The sequence below is a fragment of the Macaca fascicularis genome, chromosome 1, assembly GCF_037993035.2.
Source record: "Macaca fascicularis isolate 582-1 chromosome 1, T2T-MFA8v1.1".
NCBI lineage: Eukaryota > Metazoa > Chordata > Mammalia > Primates > Cercopithecidae > Macaca > Macaca fascicularis.
This window is the reverse complement of record NC_088375.1, coordinates 116,491,193-116,511,436: the sequence shown is the minus strand read 5'-3', so window position 1 is coordinate 116,511,436 and position 20,244 is coordinate 116,491,193. Positions and strand designations below refer to the sequence as shown.

At 36.3% G+C, this 20,244-nt stretch overlaps 1 protein-coding gene across 9 annotated transcripts in view; it reads right to left on the bottom strand.

The window, feature by feature from the left end:
- Nucleotides 1-20,244, bottom strand: part of GDAP2 (ganglioside induced differentiation associated protein 2) — a 58,788-nt gene that overhangs the window by 22,458 nt on the left and 16,086 nt on the right. For 4 of the 9 annotated variants that reach the window (XM_065547156.2, XM_045364756.3, XM_045364762.3 and 1 more), the window contains 5 exons: nt 19,911-20,064; nt 19,385-19,473; nt 13,892-13,968; nt 8,684-8,843; nt 6,418-6,574 (listed from right to left, as the gene is read on the bottom strand). In XM_065547156.2, coding sequence (XP_065403228.1) covers nt 6,418-6,574; nt 8,684-8,843; nt 13,892-13,968; nt 19,385-19,473; nt 19,911-20,064 — 637 coding nt within the window. The remainder of the gene's footprint in view (nt 1-6,417; nt 6,575-8,683; nt 8,844-13,891; nt 13,969-19,384; nt 19,474-19,910; nt 20,065-20,244) is intronic. The other 5 variants (XM_045364773.3, XM_073998124.1, XM_073998125.1 and 2 more) reach the window with 2 other exon arrangements.

Genomic DNA, 20,244 nt, shown 5'->3' with positions numbered 1-20,244 from the left:
ATATTCATGGGGAGAAGTTTATAGTTTACATCAGATTCTTAAAGGGGTCATGATTTTTAAAAGGTTAGAATCACTGCTGAGACACTGGTCCTGTTCTGGTTTCTTATAAACAGCACCTCACTTTTTGCTATAGTGTTTTGTTTTGTTTAAATAAAGACATGGAATCTTTTGTTCCAATCCAAAAATCAAAACAAAGCTAAAAGGAAAATATGAACTCAAAATAGTTTCTGGGTTTCCTACAGGATATTTCCCAAATATCCTATATAGAATATTTTCTTATTCCAAATAAACAAACTTTTCTATTATTTTATGGGTAAACATAATAATCATGGATAAATAATAATACAAAATATGTCAAAATGGCAGAAAAAAGTAGCCACTAGAGTGCTCTAAAGGCAGAAATACTAATTAGTTTCTCAATGGGTTGCAACCGACTGAGGTTGGACACTGTTCTCACAAAGCTAATATAAGCCAATTATTTTCCAGTTAATAAATTACCATCCACCTGTAGAGCCAACAGCTGAATGACAAAAAATTTTTAAACTATATCATTCTTAAAAGACTAATAACCAACCCATCTGTGTAAAATCATAGCCCAGGAAAAATTCTGTCTTTGGAATTAACACAGGCTTTTCCAGATCTTATACAACTGACCCATCCTAGATTTAGTTAAGATCCTTGTTGTATCCTCTTATTGACCCTGTACAGTAATTTAAACAATTATTCATATAACTAATTAGTTTAGCATTTTTCTCCTCTGCAAGACCCTAAGCTCCATGCAGGAGGGTGCTGTATCTGTCTTGCTTGTCACTTTATTACTAGTAGTATCCAGCACAACATTTGGCACATTAGTAAAAGCCTATTAAGTATTTAATAATGAACAAGATAATGATTTTGTTGAGAAAAATGACATAAGGGTCACAGGCAATTGAATCTTAAGTCAGTCAAATAATACTAATAAAAAAGGAAATAAAATATTCCTGTAAAATAACTTGAAGAGTTTCAAAAGCAGTATTTTTGAAAAAGAATATCTAGGTTGATTCCTAATTTTGGTAAGTAAACTAATGACTACCTTATGATACACCCAAATCAGAATCACAACTGGATGACAGACCTGGATTAGAAAACACGTCTAATTTTTCACATGTTAAAAACAATTATTTTGAAGAGACACTGAGATGGCAAGGCAGTGTTACGAAAGGAGTGACATAAAACTATTGCCAATCCATGTGACCTTTAGTTTTGTTACTGATGGAAGAACTGAAGGCTTTCGAAAAGATATTTACTAACTAAAAACCTACTTACTTTTACATTTGTTCAACCTAAGTAATTAACATAATCAACAGAAGCCAGACTCAATATGTGAAAATAAAAGCCTGATTCAGAGATATCAAGAGAAAGAAATTTTTAAAACTACAACCTACAATCTCAAATACAGCTGAGCATGCAAACAGATGACTATATAGCTTAGTTATATCATAAACTCCTCAACAAACAGCCATCAAAAACTTTTTGGTCTCAGGACCAAAATATATCTATATAAAACACAGACATTTTTATGTTTTTATAAATTATTGAGGACCTTAAACATCTTTTGTTTGTGTCATTTATATCTACCAGTTCTCACATTAGAAATAAAAAGAGAAATTTTAAAAATATTCATTAATTTAAAAACAATGAAAAACCTATTTTGTGAACATAACTTTTTTTAAAAAGTTGTATTTAGAGAAAAGAGTTGTATTTTTTAACTTGCAAATCTCTTTAATTTCTGCTAGATTCTCATATGTGCGTTTGCATTTAAATTACTGCCATATCACATACTGAGTGGCCTCCAGAAAACTCCATTGAACACTGCGAGAGAATGTGAATGAAAAAGAAAAATACGCCTCAGTAACATTATGATTTTTTCTTTTCTTTTTGTTTTTTTGAGACAAGGTCTCTCTCTTTCGCCCAGGCAGGAGTACAGTGGTGTGATCACAGCTCACTGCAACCTCCACCACCTCCTGGGCTCCTCAGCCTCCTGCGTAGATGGGAACAGAGGCATGCGCCACCATGTCTGGCCATTTTTTTTTTTCTTAAGAGACAGGGTTTCATGAACTGGACTCAAGCAATCTAACCTCCTTGGCCTCCCAATGTGCTGGAATTACAGGCATGAGCCACCACGCCTGGCCACATTATAAAAATAGTTTTTCAGGTTCCCTGGATCACACTTTTGAGAAGAAAACAGAGTAGCAGGTTCCTCCCTGGACCATACTTTTGAGAATTGGTTATCACTGTTAAAACAAAATAGCAACAGACCAATTAGCTTAGGGTTGTTTCTATACCAGGAACCCTTACATAACCATATCACAACTTAACTTAGAAGAATCCCTTGTAACTGATTAATTTTAGAAACAAACAAACAAAAAGCAACTAAACTGAGTTTCAGCCAATCACAAATGGCAAACTAGCTGGATCATACCCAAATAAGGCAAATGCCTAGCTGTAGCCAATCAAGTAATTTCTCTACTTTGCTTCTGCAATCAGCCTATAAAAGTCTGCTGCTCATGCTGCTATAGTGAAGTTCTCTGAACTGCTTCTGGTTTTGAGTGCTGTCTGATTCATGAATACTACTATGCTCAAATAAACTCCATTAAGTTTATTTTTTTCTCAAGTTTTTAACATCACTCTGAAGTAGTCTGCTTTACAGATACAAGAGAAGACCTCATCTTCAATCATCACAGACACTGGGCACATAAATGGGAAATCAGAAAAATCTTTTGGTCAGACATAGCTCCTTACTCAAGCAAATAGCTTTGGGAGCCATAGGTTATGCTCTTCTCCAAGCCTGCAACTATGTGTTGACTTCACACACACAACCTGACTGCAGTTCTGAACTTCTGTCTCAATACCTCTGACATCTCAAGGTAGTGTGGCTCATTCATGGACTTCCAGAAGATGGGGAGTACTTTATCTCTGTGTACTTGCAACTAGAATATTTTCTTGTAGAATAAGTGTTCATTGTTTCCTAAACAAAATGGAAAAAGTCAACTGTGTTACAAATGTGACTCTCAAGATCAAGGTCCTCTACCAATACAAACGATAATGCTTTACATGCTATAGGATTCCTTTCCAGAAAGTGTGGGATCAGTGAATATAAATGTATTTTAATACTGGCTTAAACTAAGTTACTAAGTAAAACTAATCAACTCACTTAGAAAAACAACAACAACAACAACAACAACAAAACCAGCAACCAGCCCAAAGATAAACTTAAAACTTCCAGATATCTGTACCATTTCATGGAAAAATGAGTTAGGTATGTACTAAGTTTGTGTGTATTTGTGTGTGTGTGTGTGAGCGAGAGAGAGAGAAAGAGAAAATGGACAGAAGAGAACAGGTTGACTGATTTGAGAAAGGTGATAATTATGTGGTTCTTTGTATGTGAATATAAAAAGTCTCTAGTCCTTTTCCAACTGCTCTAACATTGGCTTGTGTAAGTGGGTTGAAGGTGAGTAGAGAAGGGAGATATGCTACAGAGGCAACGTTGAAGGATCTTCCTTAAGTAGCTGTAACTGTGGGCAAGCCACTCCGTGGGATCAATTTACTTCATGTAACATAAAGGAGTCACACTAGGTCAGTGATTTAGGGCCCAAAAGGATCATCTAAGAAACTTTAGAAAGAAGATTTCTGAGTCCTTTCCATGGAGGACAGGAAGTTTGATATAGGAAGTTTGGTGTGGGGCACAGATTTTTAACAAGCACTCTTAGTGATTCTAATGCTGATAGACTGTGGACCCCATTTTGGAAAACTATTAACAAATGATCATCAAAATTCCTTCTAACTATAAAGTACTGGTGAGAGATCACAGACCAGTGATTTTCAAAGTGTAGTCTGTAGACTCCTAAAGAGATCCTGACGTGCCTTTAGGAGGTTGTAAGATCAAAACTATTTTTGCAATAACATTGTTAGAGTTTTTCAATGCATGAACATTTACATTGATAGTGCAAAAGCAACTGATGGGTAAAAACAGCTGGTAATAGCCTTACCACAAATCAAGGCAGTGGCACCAATAAACAAAAAAGGCCAGCTGCATTTAAGAATGCCTTCGAAGGAGGAGTAAAGATTATTAATTTTATTAAATCAGTTCTTGAGACCTCATCTTTTTAAATTAATGCAAGACAAAATGGGAAGAACACATAAAGCACTTTTGCATATTGAAGTGTGAGGCTGCCTTGAAGAAAGTTGCTATGTGATTGAGTTGTGAGCTGGACTAGTTGCTTTTTTTCATGCAGCACCATTTTTACTTCAAAGAATGACTGGCAAACTACAGTTATTCAACATGAACATTTGGCAGGTGTTTTCCCAAAAATGAATAAAGTGACCCTGACATTTCAAGAAAAATAACCAACAGTATTTGTTGCCAATGATAAAACTCGAGCTTTAAAGCTTTAAATATATATATATTTGAAACATTTTTATTGTCATCAGAAGCTTGGCAGTTCCTAATATTAAATACTTTTCTGATGAGATTGGTGATACTGTAAAATTGATACTAACAAATATAATTTTTTGATACTGTGTAATGAAATGTGTCAATATTTGGAGCTCTGAATAATTCAATGAATCGATACTTTCCAAAAAGCTAATGTATCATGTTATAAAGCCATGCTATACATTCCTATTATAAAATCTGTTCAAAGTACAGAACAACACATTTTAATATAATAGAATTCAAAAATTCATGGATACAGTTTGAGATTCTGCATTACAATTATATTTTAAAACACTACTGTTTATCAAATTCTGGTATGGTATCAAAGAATATTCCAATTATTTTAAAAGGCTATTAAAATACTCCTCTATTTTCCAATTATAATCTCAGTGAGGTCAGATTTTCTTCATATACATTAGTCAAAACAACTTATTGCAGCAGTTTGAATGCTGATATAAGAATCCGGCTGTCTTCGATTAAGTCAAACATTAAACAATTTGCAAGACTAAAAAAAAAATCACTATCTTTCTCATTAAAAAACAGTTATTTTAAAATAAATAATTTCTCATGTGATAAATATTGATAGATATAACCCATAAAAACAAAAGCTCTCTGGGGTCTTCAACAATTTCTGAGTGCAAAAGAGACTCGATACTAAAGAATCCCAGATCCCAGTAATGTGAGGAGACCAGGCACCGCATTTAATGAAAAATGTCCATCAGATGAATCTTAAACATATGGCCAAGTTTAGAAACCACTGAAAGTATCATTTGACTGTGACTACTTCACTTGGAAAAGCTGTTCCTTGGTGCCCCCTAGTGGCTTATATGCTTTTGTTTTTTAAATTAAAATCAGAATAAAGGAAGACCTGGGATTGAGGAGACACAAAATACTAATTCTGTAAGGGACTCGAGAGATCATGTAGTCCAACTCCCACTTTATCAGTGGAGACAGAGAGCATGGAGACATCATTATAATACAGCGTGAAAAATGCTATGCTATGCTTTGGGTGAGAACAGGGTAGGAAAAAAAGCATACAGGAGGTGGCATCTATTCCAGACTTTGGAGGTAGGTCTCCAGAGGCAATTGCTTTTGAAATCTGGATAGAAATTGAAGGATGAGAGTAGCCCATTCAAAAGGAATGGCAAGTACCAAAGTTCAAAGATAAAACAAGCCATGATTTGCTCAGTACAACAGTGAACAATTTTAAGAGCTTGACAAGTACCAGGTTCTGTGCTAAAGCTCATTACATTACCTCATTTAATGCTCACAAAAACCCTATGAGGTGCTAACCCTCAATCAACCCTATAAGGTAATGGATAGTAGATATTTATAGTTTTTTTTTTTTTTAATTTTCTTTAGACTTTTTTAAAAGCAGCTAGCTTTACAAAGACTGGATCTTTAGGAAAGCTTACCCAAAAGTACAAAGCTGCTTCTATGTTTTTAAAAGGATTTATTCAAAATTGCTTTGGAAGACATATGGAAGAAATGGAATGGTTTGGATGTCTTATAAGGTCCTTGGGATAAGTCAGGGAGAAATAAAGCTCTTTTAAATTTAATTAAACTGTAGATTATGCTTTAATTATAAACATAGTAGAGCTAAATAAAAGCTTTATAACTCCCTTTCCCTTTTCCTAATTTCTCCTTTTAGAATATAAACCTGTATTATGGAGGCACTACAATTATAGTAGACAGGGTAGGAGCTCTGAAATCAGACATGTATCTGAACACTGGTTTCACCACATATTAACTGTGGCCACTGATAGCTTTCTTAACTTTGAGTTTTTGCACCTCCGAAGTGAGGACGATCTCTTCCTCACTGATTGTCATGAAAAATACATTGGAATACATTATGTATACACGTAGCTCATGCATCAGATGTAAGGTCCCTTTCCTGCTTCTGATGTCCTTATGTATCTAACAGTCCTGAAGGGTTGTCTTACTTTCTTTGATGCTGCTTCTGCAGAGCTGCCTCTGATAATTGTCCCTGAAGGATCAGTTTTCTTTGCTTGTCAATATCTCCTTCCATTCGAGCAAAAGCGTGAGAGCCAATGAAAGAGAGATCAACTCCCAAGCCTTCATCCTCCTCTTCTTGGTTATCTGTAACAAAAATGCTACTATCAACAGAGAGCTTATGCTAAAACTAGACAGTAAATGAAACAGATTGTGAATGCTGTAGTAAGGATGACAGTGAGGTAACTCAAAAAACTGGGGTCAAGGTTATTTTTGAGAATGAAACTGTAATCAGATTTAGGCATCTGTAAAACTGAAATAATGAAAGAAACTGCCTGTCCATGTGTGACAAAGGTTTAGCAATATGTGAGATCCAATCAGGGTGACCTGGGTGTAACCCTAGGAAGAAAAGAGTAGAATGTAATCACACACAAAAAGACGGAAGTAATTAGATTGTATCTGGGTTTAACGATGGCTCATTGCATAGCATCTGACAAAAAAGAAGTATAAAAAACAAGCATTTAGGAAGGTTTATATAGCACTGTTGAAAGAGGAAGCATTTGATTGCATAAACCTCAGCTGTTCTGTCAGGTAACATCCCAAGATGGATGTACCAGGATCACAGAGTATGATCCATATTCCTTAAGAAATATTTCAGTTATAATTTAGCATCCTGGTTTTCTACACTGTCATACAAACCTAGTTATTTTGATCCATAAGAGTTACAGTTCTCACTACAAATTAATAAATTAACTTTCTAATCTGTCCACACAACCACTGTGAATTGGATGAGTAGAAATCAGTCTCTTGGGAACAGATTATCTCTTAGTGTGGTATTCACTGCCTTGGTAGATGTTACGCAAAAACAAAACAAAACAAAACAAACCTTGTACCATGGGGGACATTCCCAAGGCAATGACAGCACTTGAATTCCAACCTGGTGGACAATCAGCTGGAGTTTCCCCACGTCTACTTCACTGCTCCTCAAACTGACAGGCCAATAGATTGGAAAGGCCCGCTTTCATTAAAAACACCCTTCAAGTAAAGCTTGGTTACACATATTTTAACAGATTTAACATTCTACTTGAAAATAAGAATGCTAAGGTATACATCTATCACAAAAAGTATTTTCTGAAATATGAATGCAAATCAAACACTCTGGGAATGGTGGATAGAAGAGAATCTTTTAGCAAATCAATGAGTCTTATCTACTGTCCAGCACTCAAAGTGGTTTTGCTGTTCACCACTCATTATCACACTAAATGCATTTTATGAAAGAAAAATTTTACGGTAGTCACAGGCATGAGGATTTCAAAACAACTCTTTGCATTATTTCAAGGATATACTATACTGGACGCTCACCCAAAGTGCATGGGCACCCCTTCAGCAAAGCTTGGTTTCCAGATATTTCTCATTTTCTGATGCTAGACCACTTATAATTCTCTCCACTTGATGAAAGTCTATGTACTTGTGATAAAATCTTGAGTCGCTTCCTACCAATTTTGGCTTGGTGCTCATTTTTAAAAGAAATATTCACCCTAGGAATTTCATAGTAATTCCCTAAACTGCTGGATTACACGATTCAGTCCCAGCACTGAAGCGTGTGAGGCATATCTCCACAGAAGGGACTTAAGACCTTAAACATGTACACACGACCATCACTACAAGATGTCACGCAGAGTAGATTCAGAAGGTCCCCATCCTAACACATTCTACCTACTGCTCCAACCTACGACAGTACATAACCCGAAGAAACAAAATGAATGGTTATAATATTCTTGTCTTAGTATTTAATGTTAGGTATGATTTTTAGAGGATACTGAAAGCTGTTCAAAATGTTAGACAATAACGTACTTCACTATCTCAGCAGTGTCCTGCATGAAACTATAACCTCCATCAGGGTGAGAATGTTGTTATAGCCACCTCTTAATCTCCACTGTCTAACACAGACTTGACATCCACCCACCCACCCACCCACCCACCCACCCACCCACCCATCCATCCATCCATCCATCCATCCATCCATCCATCCATCCATCCATCCATCCATCCATCCATCCATCCATCCATCCATCTAAATTGTATTTGTAATTTCAAGAATAGAACTCAAAAACTTCTACTCTGGTCTTGATAGTAGTGTCATGGTAACAGAGAGCTTTCCAAAGGTCAAGCTGAATCTCTTACTTCTTTGGTGATTGGTGCCTTATCTTTGCTCCTTAAGAGTGAGATTTAAAAAGTTAGAGCTCTAGAGCTCACCTTCTGGAGCGCCAGGTTTCTCGCTTATTCTAATCTGTCGTTCGGGTACCACAGGCTCCCCTTCTGCATTTCCAATATCTGCAGGTAGGTACGGCAATGATCGATTCTCCTCTTTTAATGACCTTGGGAAGTACAGAGGTAGCAGCTTTTGGTAAGTAGCCTGTGTCAGAAAAGCAAGACATTCTGTGAAAAATAGCACAAAACACAGAAGACCTCAGCAGTACTTAGCTGAGCTGTTCATACACTGTGAAGACAACCTCCATCAAGAATAAAGACTTTACGACTTCTGAGCTCAGACTAGATACTGTCCGGAACCCTCAATCAGCTTTTGTGTTAAAGATAAGGATATTGTTATCTAGTCAAGTTAAATGTGATGCCTGCCCATCCTAACAATTTCAGGTCACTGAACCTGGAATGCATAAGTCCTGCCACTCCTGTCCCTATCCGTACCTTCACTTCCTAACGATAACAGTCTCTCAAGATTTGGCTCAGATGCTAGCTACTTCCTTAACCCTCATTGCGCCATCAGGGTCCGTTCAACCAGGTTTAGCTTCTGAGTTGTTTGTGAAGGATTTCTCTTTCATGATATTTATTCTTTCTTAAAAATTTTTTCAAAGAACAAAGATGTACTTAAAAAAAAAACAGAATAAAACTCATCTTATCTTGTAATTCCCATATTGATTGGTCCACTGGACTAATAAATCTGCAATACATTAAAGGCATGTATGCTCTTATTTGTCCTACATCTTGAAGCATTTTGCTTTTTCATCTTCCTAGGAATCGTTTTCTCATTACCTAGAATTACTCATCAATTATTACAAACTATACTAAAAAAGACAAACAAAATAAAAAGAAAAAAATTATGGAATCACCTAGGACAATGAACTCATTCAAGAAATCATTATCTTTCAGTTTCATATTGTGTTGCCCGTAGCAAAAAACTGAGATAGAATTCACATACTATAAAATTCACCCTTTTAAAGTATACAAGTATACAATTCAGTGTTTGTTTTTGTTTTCTTTTTTGAGATGAGTGTTGCTATGCTGCCCAGGTTGTTCTCAAACTCCTGGGCTCAAGTATTTTTCCCATCTCAACTTCCCAAGTAGCTGAGATTACAGGTGTACACCACCAAACCCAGTTTCAGTGATTTTTTCATACACAATATTCACAAAGGAGGTACAATCACCACCACTATTTAATTCCAGAACATTTTCATCACTCTAAAACCCATCAGCAATCATTCACCATTCCTTCCTCTCCCACCCCTGGCAATTACTAATCTTCTTTCTGTCACTATGAATTTGCCTATTTTTGGACATTTCATAAAAATAGAATACAGGGCCAGGCACGGTGGCTCACACCTGTAATCCCAGCATTCTGGGAGGCTGAAGCAGGGGGATCACCAGGTCAGATCGATATCTACCTGACCAATATGGTGAGACCCCATCTCTACTAAAATACAAAAAACTTAGCCGGGCATGGTGGCACACGCCTGTAGTTCCAGCTACTCGAGAGGCTGAGGCAGGGCAATCACTGGAACTCAGGAGGTGGAGGTTGCAGTGAGCCAAGATTGCACCATTGCACTCCAGCCTAGTGACAGGGTAAGACTCTGTCTCAAAAAATAAAATAAAATAAAATAAAATAAAATAAAATAAAATAAAATAAAAAAAAAAAGGCCAGGCTCGGTGGCTCACGCCTGTAATCCCAGCACTTTGGGAGGCTGGGGCGGACAGATCATGAAGTAAGGAGATGGAGACCATCCTGGCTAACACAGTGAAATCCCATCTCTACTAAACATACAAAAAACTAGCCAGGTGTGGTGGCATGCGCCTATAGTCCCAGCTACTTGGGAGGCTGAGGCAGGAGAATCACTTGAACCTGGGATTTGGAGGTTGTAGTGAGCCGAGATCGTGCCACTGCACTCCAGCCTGGGCGACAGGGCGAGACTCTGTCTCAAAAAAAAAAAAAAAAAAAAATAAATAAATAAATAAAAATAAAAATGGAATACAGTATGTGGCATTTTGTGTCTGGCTTCTTTCACTTAGCATGATGTTTTCAAGGTTCACCCATGTTGTAGCATGTATCAATACTTCATTCCTTTTTTATGGCTGAATAATATTCTAACACACATGCACGCACACATACACACACCACTTTTTTTTAATATCAATTCATTACTTGATGACATTTCAGTTGTTTCTATTTTTTGGCTATTATAAAGAATGCTACTACAGATATTTGTGTACAAATTTTTGTGTGGACATAAATGTTTTCAACTCTCTTCTGTATACAACTACGAGTCAAACTGCTGCATTATAGGGTAACTCTATGTTTAACTTTTTCATGAACTGCCAGACTGTTTTCCAAAGTAGCTGTGCCATTTTTACATTCCAATTAACTACCTATGAGGGTTCCAATTTCTCCACATCCTCACCAACACTTGTTATTGTCTCCCTTCATAATTATAGCCATGTTAGTGGGTGTGAAGTGGTATCCACTGTGGTTTTTACTTGTATTTCTCTAATGGTTAATGGTGTGGAGCACTTTTGCAGTGTTTACTGGCTATCTGTATCTTTAAATAAATGTATGTTAATTACGTTTCATTTTTTTTTTTTTTCTATTTTATGATGTTTTTCACATCTTAAAAAGCTTTCTGGCCTGGGAAGACTGTCCTTGTAAGGGATAACTAATTCCTAAAGATAGTAAAAAGCACATCTTGCATATGCCAACCAACCAATCCCAAATCTACAGTTCTAATCATTTTCTTATCTAACTCTTACATACTATGCAAATATTTCTCTTGGTCTAAATAATCAAGGGCCAGGTATCAGGAATCTAGAGATTACTCCTATAGTCCAGAGTCTGCTGGAATTATTCAAACTAGCCAGTCCTAAACTATAAGTCCTGCCCTGCCTTGAACTCCTGACCTCAGGTGATCCACCTGCCTCAGCCTCCCAAAGTACTGGGATTACAGGCAAGAGCCACTGTGTATTTCCAAGGACAAAAGAAAATATGGTATTCTCATTCCGTCATTCAACAGGAAGAACTTAATCACATATTATTTTGTGATAGGAACCTGGACAATCTCATTTTACTAAAAGGATGTGTGACAGTATTCTTTCATTTTTTATGTTTGTGCAACAGTATTTACTTGATACAAAGAGGTTTGTTATGTTTAAATTCTTACTAAAATGTCTAATAAACTTGCTTTTCATTATCCCTTTATTCTTCTATAAATTATTCACAAATGACTTGAGAAAAAGATGGTAAATGTTGATTACTTCCCCAGGTATACTGAGGGCAAAGTCTGTTCCTCTAAATCTGAGTCAGGTGTCAAGTTGCCAGGGCACTGTGGTGCATGCCTTAGAGGAGCATTTGCCACACTGTAGGGTGATCTTTGTTTATCTGGTTGTCTCAGCATTAGTCTGCCAACTCCCTGAGAGCAAGAGCCATATCTCATTTGTATCCCATCCTATGAAAATGGACAAATCTCTAACCTAGACTTCACTCCTCAGCTTCAAACTGATAAGCACAATGGTTTGCTGAGCCTCTGCCCTGATGATCCACTGATCCTCTAAGACTCAACGTGTTCAGAAAATAATTTGTCTTCATCCCATCTCCAAAACTTTTCCCACTTTCTATTTGCTATCTCAATGGCGGCATCATTACCTAGTCACTCAAGCCAAAAACCTAGAAGTCATGTTTAACTCCTTTTCCCGTATGTATTTAATCAACCACCAACTCCAGTTGAATTTATTTACTAAATGTTTAAAATTTTAACACTACCAGTACCCTTGTTCAGGCCTGATCATTTCTCATGTGGAGTACTGCAAGCACCTGTTATCTCTTCTTGCCATTAGTCTTTCTCTTTCCAAACCATCCTTCACACAGCTAAAACAGAAATTAGATGACATCATTTGTTTGTGTAAAGCTCTTCTGTTTCCCATTGCGTAATTAATAAAGTCTAAATTTTACAGGATGTGACACAAGGCCTTGAATGATCTTATCCCTATCTAACTTTCATTTTTGCCACTCTCAGCCTCACATTTTATGCAACACCAATACTAAACACTCGATGCTATGTCTTATTTCCGTGTCTTTGCTCAGGCTTGTAGGACTGTTGCCACTTGCCTCTCTCCCTTGGCAAATCTTATGTACCTTTTACAATTATTTCAACTTATGTATCACTTCCTATGGGAAGCATTTCCTAACCCCGTGCCAGGTTAAAGTTATGTCCTATCCTTCCCATACCTCCATTAATGCACTTATCACAATTATCTGAATGTATCTGAATTATCTATTTCCATAAAAGGATAAAGGCTCCTTGAGGAAACAACCATGCTTTTTTCACTGGTATATTCCCAGGACCTAATATAGTAAACCTGATATATGCAAACACTCAGTAAAAGATCACTGGAAGATTCTATGTATAAATAAACCAGATGAAACAAGAGATAAAGTAAATGTGCCTTTTTTACAGCAAATTCAAAGGTACATATATATTATATATGTACCTATATATGCCTTGAATAGATACTTCACTAATAGATAGCTAATATGAATATACTAGCTCATTTTATTATCAAGAAAAACCTGATAGAGGTACTATCAGTATTTCTATTTTACTGAAGCAGAGAGGTTAACTTGCTCAATAATACAAAACTGGGAAATATTAGAAGCTGAACTAGACAAATCACTCTAAAATTAAAGTGTAATGAGATAAGAATAAACCGATTTTCTAAAATGGCTTGACATTACATTGAAATATATTAAACTGAACTACATATAACAAAACATATAAACCTCACAGTACCAGCCACAGGGCTAGGCTGTCACCTGCTCAGGCACACACCAAAGCTTTTCTGGCATAGTAGTTTCCAGTTACGCTCCCCAAACACTCAGTGCTTAGAAGGTGTTGCTTTGAGAGCTAACACAGGGGCCAAGCAAAACAACTCCACTTTGTAAGATTTCACTCACAGCGACAACAGTTTAGCTATAAAAAATATGAACAAAATGCTCCTTCTTGACTTGTTTTTAGTTTCCAATATAGTCTTTTTCAATGAATGATGGTAAGACCCACTCTCAAATACATACATAGATCATTAGGATTTGTCTGCTGGAAACTCAGTAAATATATAGCGATAAGCCAAAGGCAAATGCTTAAAGGTAGAAATAAGATTTAAATAATGTAACAATTAGCAAAATACCTCTTCAAGATCAGAGACAGCAAATACTACTTTTTCAATGGTTTCCCCATGAATCTCTAGGAATCTCCTTACAGTGCCTAAGGAAAAGAATAGAAAGATTACTCAATAAATAAAAAACTACTTATACATAAAGAAAAATCAAACTCCTCAATGTTTTATTTTTGTAATGGATCACTTCTCACTTCATTCAGGACTCTGCTTAGTAATACCCTATCAGTGAAGCCTGCTCAGACTACTTGTATAAAAACTCTTCTCTGATTTGCTTTCCTCCAGAGCAACTGTGATAGACATTTTATGAAGTTACTTGTGTATTGTTATCCTCCCTGCCCTCTCCACCTCATTCACTAGAATGAAAGCTCCATAACAGAAGACACTTTATTGTATTTCTTGCTCTATTTCCAATGCCAAGAACAGTGACTGGCCGTAGAAGATGCTGACTCCAGATAATTCTCTCTTATCCAGTATATTCTTATTCCCTGGGGCCTCTCTCGGCCAGAATGATCTAGCACAAGTGTCTTTCCATTCATTCAGTTACAGTATTAGATATCCTACCCAGCCCTTCAGACCCTGAAAAAACTCTACAAAACCAAAGCTCAATTATTTTTTTCTTAATTTCTATGTTATCCTAATTCTTCTTTATCAGCTTCCTAATAACAAGACCTACTGGCCTTTTCTTCAGTTCTTAACTCATTGGATCTCTCCCTAGCTTTAATCCTTAACACACATGCCCTCACCTTTTAAAAATGTTGTCCTCCAGGGTTCTGCCTTCAATATTTTTTATTTTTTTGATATACTTATTCTCCTTGGCTCACGAATGTGCTGGATAGGTATTACCTCAAATGCTGATGGCTCCCAAATCTTTATATTCTTTTTTCTGAGGAAAAGACCCGAATTACCTGACGCCTATTGGGTATATCTGATCAGATAACTCACAGAGACCTCAAATTCAGTGTAGCCAAACCTGACCCCAACAGGTCTAAATCCTGACCACCATCTTTTTCTCAACAAGCCTGGTCCTTTTTACCTATATTCCTTATTTTGGTTACATATCAACATCCAACCAATCATCCAAGCTAGAATCCTGAATTGTCTTTGATGCTTCCTTTACCTCTTCCTTCACACTGCATTTTCAAATAGTTCCTATGGCTTTTAATTCTATTGCTAATATTTCTAACATTTATTCATTTCTTTTGGCTGCTTTCAGGTTCTCAAGGCTCACACAGACTTTGGTAACAAGCTCTTAACTGCTCTCCTTGTGTCTTTCTTCCCCAAGTCTACATACTCACTGTTGCCTGAGTTATCTTCTCATGTTACCCTCTTTACTAAACACTGGTGATGCTCTGCACTGCTTACAGGTTAAGATTCAAAAACCCTAGCATGACTCTCTATACTCCAACCCCAACTATCCACTTTTCCCCACTCAGCTCTTTAGTCCTATTTTCAATTATTCCTCCCACATCTTATGCTTTAGCCAAATCTACTTTGCTGTATTCAAAACATACCACTTACTTGATGCCCTGCCTCTGCTTGCATGCCTACCTTTGACTAGAATACCACTCATCCACCATTCTCTTCTTTTGGTGAACTCCTACTCATTTTTCAAGACCCAGCCGAGAGCCATCTCCACCCTTCCTTGTGTCCCCTCTAGAATCTTTTGAACACCCTTCATTTTAAAGAATTTCTCACATTTTATAGCTAGACTAAGCTTTTTGAAGACCAAGCATATTTTATATTAATATTACTTTAATTTGGGGCCTAGCACACCTTACAGATGTGATATGCAATCATTCAAAAGTAACTTGTAACTGAATTAACAATTTATGGCTCAGTTACATATTGCCTGCTTTGTTCAACATTGTAGGTCAAGAACCTGACAAAGCAAACCCATTTGTTAAAGGATTAAACAAACACTCATAACTCTCCTCCTGTTGGATAACAAATATACTTTTTATTTTTCCCTCTATTCTGCTTTAAAGCTTCTTCAAAATGAACTTTCAAAAAAAGATTTTCAGCAGGGTGTGGGGCTCATGGCTATAATCCCAGCACTTTGGGAGGTGAGGGCAAGACGATTACTTGAGCCTGAGTTCAAGACTAGTTTGGGAACACAGTGAGACCCTGTGTTTACCACATTTTTTTTTTTTAAATTAGCTAGGTATGGTGGCACATGCCTGTAGTCCTAGCTACCTAGGAGGCTAACAAGGGAAGATCACTTGAGCCCAGGAGGTTGAGGCTGCATTGAGCTGTGTTTGCCCCACTGCACTGCAGCCTGGGTGACACTGTATGACTCTATCCCAAAAAACAAAACAAAACAAAACAAAACAAAACATAAGGATTTTCTGTTTCCTATTTACTTTGACATCAAGTTTTAATGTTCATGCATAATAGTTTCCCAGAATATAATTATATTATTTCCTTTGGAAGATAAAATACAATACCAAATAGCAACCAAACTGAATTCTCTCAGTGGAACTCATGTAGAAAATTAACTCTGCAAAAGCAGTGAAGAAGAATGATGTCATGACTCTACGGTTTTAGAACTAAAGGTCAGACCACGCTCCTCCTTTCAAAATTTCATCTATCTCTGCAACCAATCATGATGTCCTGTGCTTAAACATCTAGTGAATACTCTATAAATTGTAAGAATGATATCTAGGACATTATAATTCTCCATCTGGAAACACCGCAAGAACAAACACCTTCATCTTATTTCTCGCCACTGTATTATTTTGTATACAGTACATAGTAGTCACTCAAATTTTTATTGGATGAATAACCTGATAAATTTATTTCAATGCAGATACTTCTTCTGGGGAAAAACAAACTGCACGTGAACTAAGAAAAAAAAAGCACAAGTCTTAATATATCTATCAAAAACATTACTTAGGCTTCAAATGAAATAAATTTTGATAAGAGTTTAATAAGAAAGCTTTTGATACCAAGTACTTAGAGTTATACCATTAGATCTGTTCTTGGCCCATATATGTTACTAAAGTGTACAAGTCATTTGTTTTCCAAATGCCTGATAAAATATTCAAGAAAAAGGCATTATCTTCTGTGTGTTTGAATGAGATGCTACAGTTTTGCCACTAGATTTAAGGCCTAATAAGTCAAATGTGCCCACTTTTTAAGAGTTGTACATTTCCTTTTTGCTAATCATATTTCTAGAAATCGCTTCATCAAACTCCCTTATACCCATTATCGATCTTTATCTGCTGCTACTCTCAAAGTTGACGTCTCTTATAGTACTGTATCAAGTGATTTGTCTAGGGCCACAGAGCTAGAGTTGGACTGGTAGAATTAGAACTAAAAACCAGTCTTCTTAACTCCCTATTAAGAACCTTTTATACAAAATAATGCTGCCTCTTTAAAATACAATCCTTACGATTACCTTCATAAAAAATAGATATATAAAAGAAGCTATGAGATGACAGGACATAGCTGTCAGAGAATGCAGAGACCAGTCAAAAGCCTTGTCAGGAGCAATGATATCAAGGCAGGAATTTTACTTTGGTTAGGTACCATTTAGAAGACAGGCATGTAATGACAGAGTAGTCTTCCACTGAAGCAGTTCTAACTCAAGCATAATGAATCATCTAGTATAGCAGACAGGTTACTAGACTTGGGAGTCAGAAGGTCTGGATATATGCTCCAAGTCTGCATAACTCTCACAATAGGAGAAATTTCTGAGCCTCTTTATTTGTACAATGGACACCATACTACCTAAAACACGGGGTTGTTAAGTAAAGTAAGTGGAATTTACTTGTCCTTTTTTAAAATACTTATTTCTTGAGCAAGTACCATATGTCAAGCATTCAAGATAAAAAGGTAAGATTCCTGCCCCCCAAGCTCAGTCTAGTATAATGTATATAAGCTTAATTATAAAATATACAAATTTACTATAAAATCCTTGAGTAATTAGAATATTGGTTTTTAAAATAGTTTATAATTAAATAAGACTAAGACTGAACAGAGCCTCACCCTAAACTCCAGGCTACATAATAATAATATATACATTCAAATATCTTTGTGGTATTTGTGGATATAAGGCTTTCAGCTCTTCAACTTTAAATTCTAGAGATAACAGGGGGTCTTAAAGATCATTTAGTATCATTTGTCTTTGAAATGAGAAGTGTTTTCTATAATAGCTGCAACAAATGGTCATGTAACCTCTGCATGAATGTTCCTAGTGACAAGAAGATTGCTAAAATACTTTTCTGTTACAGTTAGTACTACCAAAAACATTTTCTTCCTTATAACTTGGTCTTAGACCTTGCCTTGTAATGTTGGAGTTCTTATCTATAATCCTGATGAGGATCTGTAAACTTCCTGAAATAACATGCAAATTCTGTATTTATGCACATTTTTCTTGACAATGGGTTCACAGTGTTATTTCACCAGATGCTCATTGTAGTTTATGACAACATCTGAAAGAACTGCTGCCTGAAAAATGTAGCACAGAATAAGTTCACAATGAGACTCCTTCAGATATTTGAAGATGGACATCATATTTTCTAAAAGCATGCTCTTCTTTAGAAGAAACACCACTACCGTTTCAAACTGTTTGCCCTTCTGTTTGTCAGTGTCTCATGAAATATGACACACAGAAATAAATATAAAACTTGAGATGTGGTCTAAAACTGCATATATTCAGTGAGATCATGGAAATATGACACACAGAAATAAATATAAAACTTGAGATGTGGTCTAAATCTGCATATATACAGTGAGATCATGGACTCTCTTTAGCTGAATGCCATATTTTTATGTCACATACAGACATTTGGCTCACATTGATTGAGCCCAGTATTTGAAAACCTAAATGTAGTTTTACATTCAAACAGCATGTGTGAATGTGGCTATTTAAACTGCCAAGTGTTATACAAATATGATATCATGAAATCGGACTGCATTTATTGCACTGTTAAGATTATTCTAAATTGTGATTTAACTACTCAATGCATTAGCCATACTTTCTAACTTAGCATCACTTTCAAATTCAAGAGGCTAGCTGTTCTGAACCTATACAGGTTTTGGGGGCTGCCCAACTCCAGACTCGTTCTTTGCTCAATCAAATTCTGTTAAATTAAAAAAACTAATAGGCAAGTCTTCTAACCCTTTATTCAAATGGAGAAAAATGTCAACCTAAAAAAGTAAATTGAGAGCTCTGCAGCTTGCCAATAAAAACTTCCCTCCAGGGTGCTACAATCATTTAATCAATGAATATTCTTTGGCTATAACTATTTAATGATTTAAAAAAAAAACCCTTTTTTTTTTTTTTTTGAGATGAGGTCTCACTACATGTTGCTCGGACTGGAGTGCAGTGGCTATTCATAGATGCAATCACAGCTCGCTGCAGCCTTAAACTTCTGGCCTCAAGTGATCCCCCTGCCTCAGCCTCCCAAGTTGCTGGAATTACAGGTGTGAGCCACCATGCCCAGAATTTTAAAAATTTTAAAGATTCAATTCATGTACAGCTTCTCCAACATTACTTACGAAGTGCTATGTGTGTTGCATCCTCTAAAGGATAACCACGTTTTGCAGAATTGATGACACAGAAGCCAACAGAAGACATTGACTGCTCTCTGCAACCACAGGGAAAACACAAAAATTGCACTACAAACATCTGTAATACATACACAATACATAACTAATTTCAAAATCTAGCTCAACTTCTCCTTTTCTCCCTCTTCAACAAATCTACTATAAAAGCTAACCCAACTGTACTACTCAAAAATTATATTAATATACAATTTAATTGCACTCTTTGGAGGACACATATTTCACATAAAAACTGAATAAAAAATGGTAAAAGGTTAAATTCTCAAGTCACTCAAATCTATCCCATTTATCCTGCTAAGTTTGAAAAGATAATTCTATTGTCAGGGTCCTCCTAAATCACCTAAAATTTGACTTCCACTGCTAGGTTTTTAATCTTTAAAAACTGGGGCTTTTGTCTTTAAAAAACTGGGGCCTTTAACAATGTCTGATATGCTATGTCCAGAAAATGAGTAGACCATACTTTGCTAGTTGAAGTACGTTTCTGTAGCAGCTATAAAGGGAACTCTCAGCTGCTGTGCGATAGCGGCTCTTATACTTAGGTCCCACTGTGTGAATGATGAACCGGGCAGCTAGATTGAATCCTTTTGTCAATTTTGCTTCACCTGTTCGGCAACCTGGAAACAATGGAAACATACCTAAGTTTGGACGTGTTAGGAAAACAAAAACAAAAACAAATGAAAGCATGAAACAGAGAAAGTACTGAGAACTTTCAGAAATTTCAGTTAAAAATACAGACTGAACATAAGCATTTATCTCTGTTCCTTCTGTTGGATAATGACAGTGAAGCAGTACAA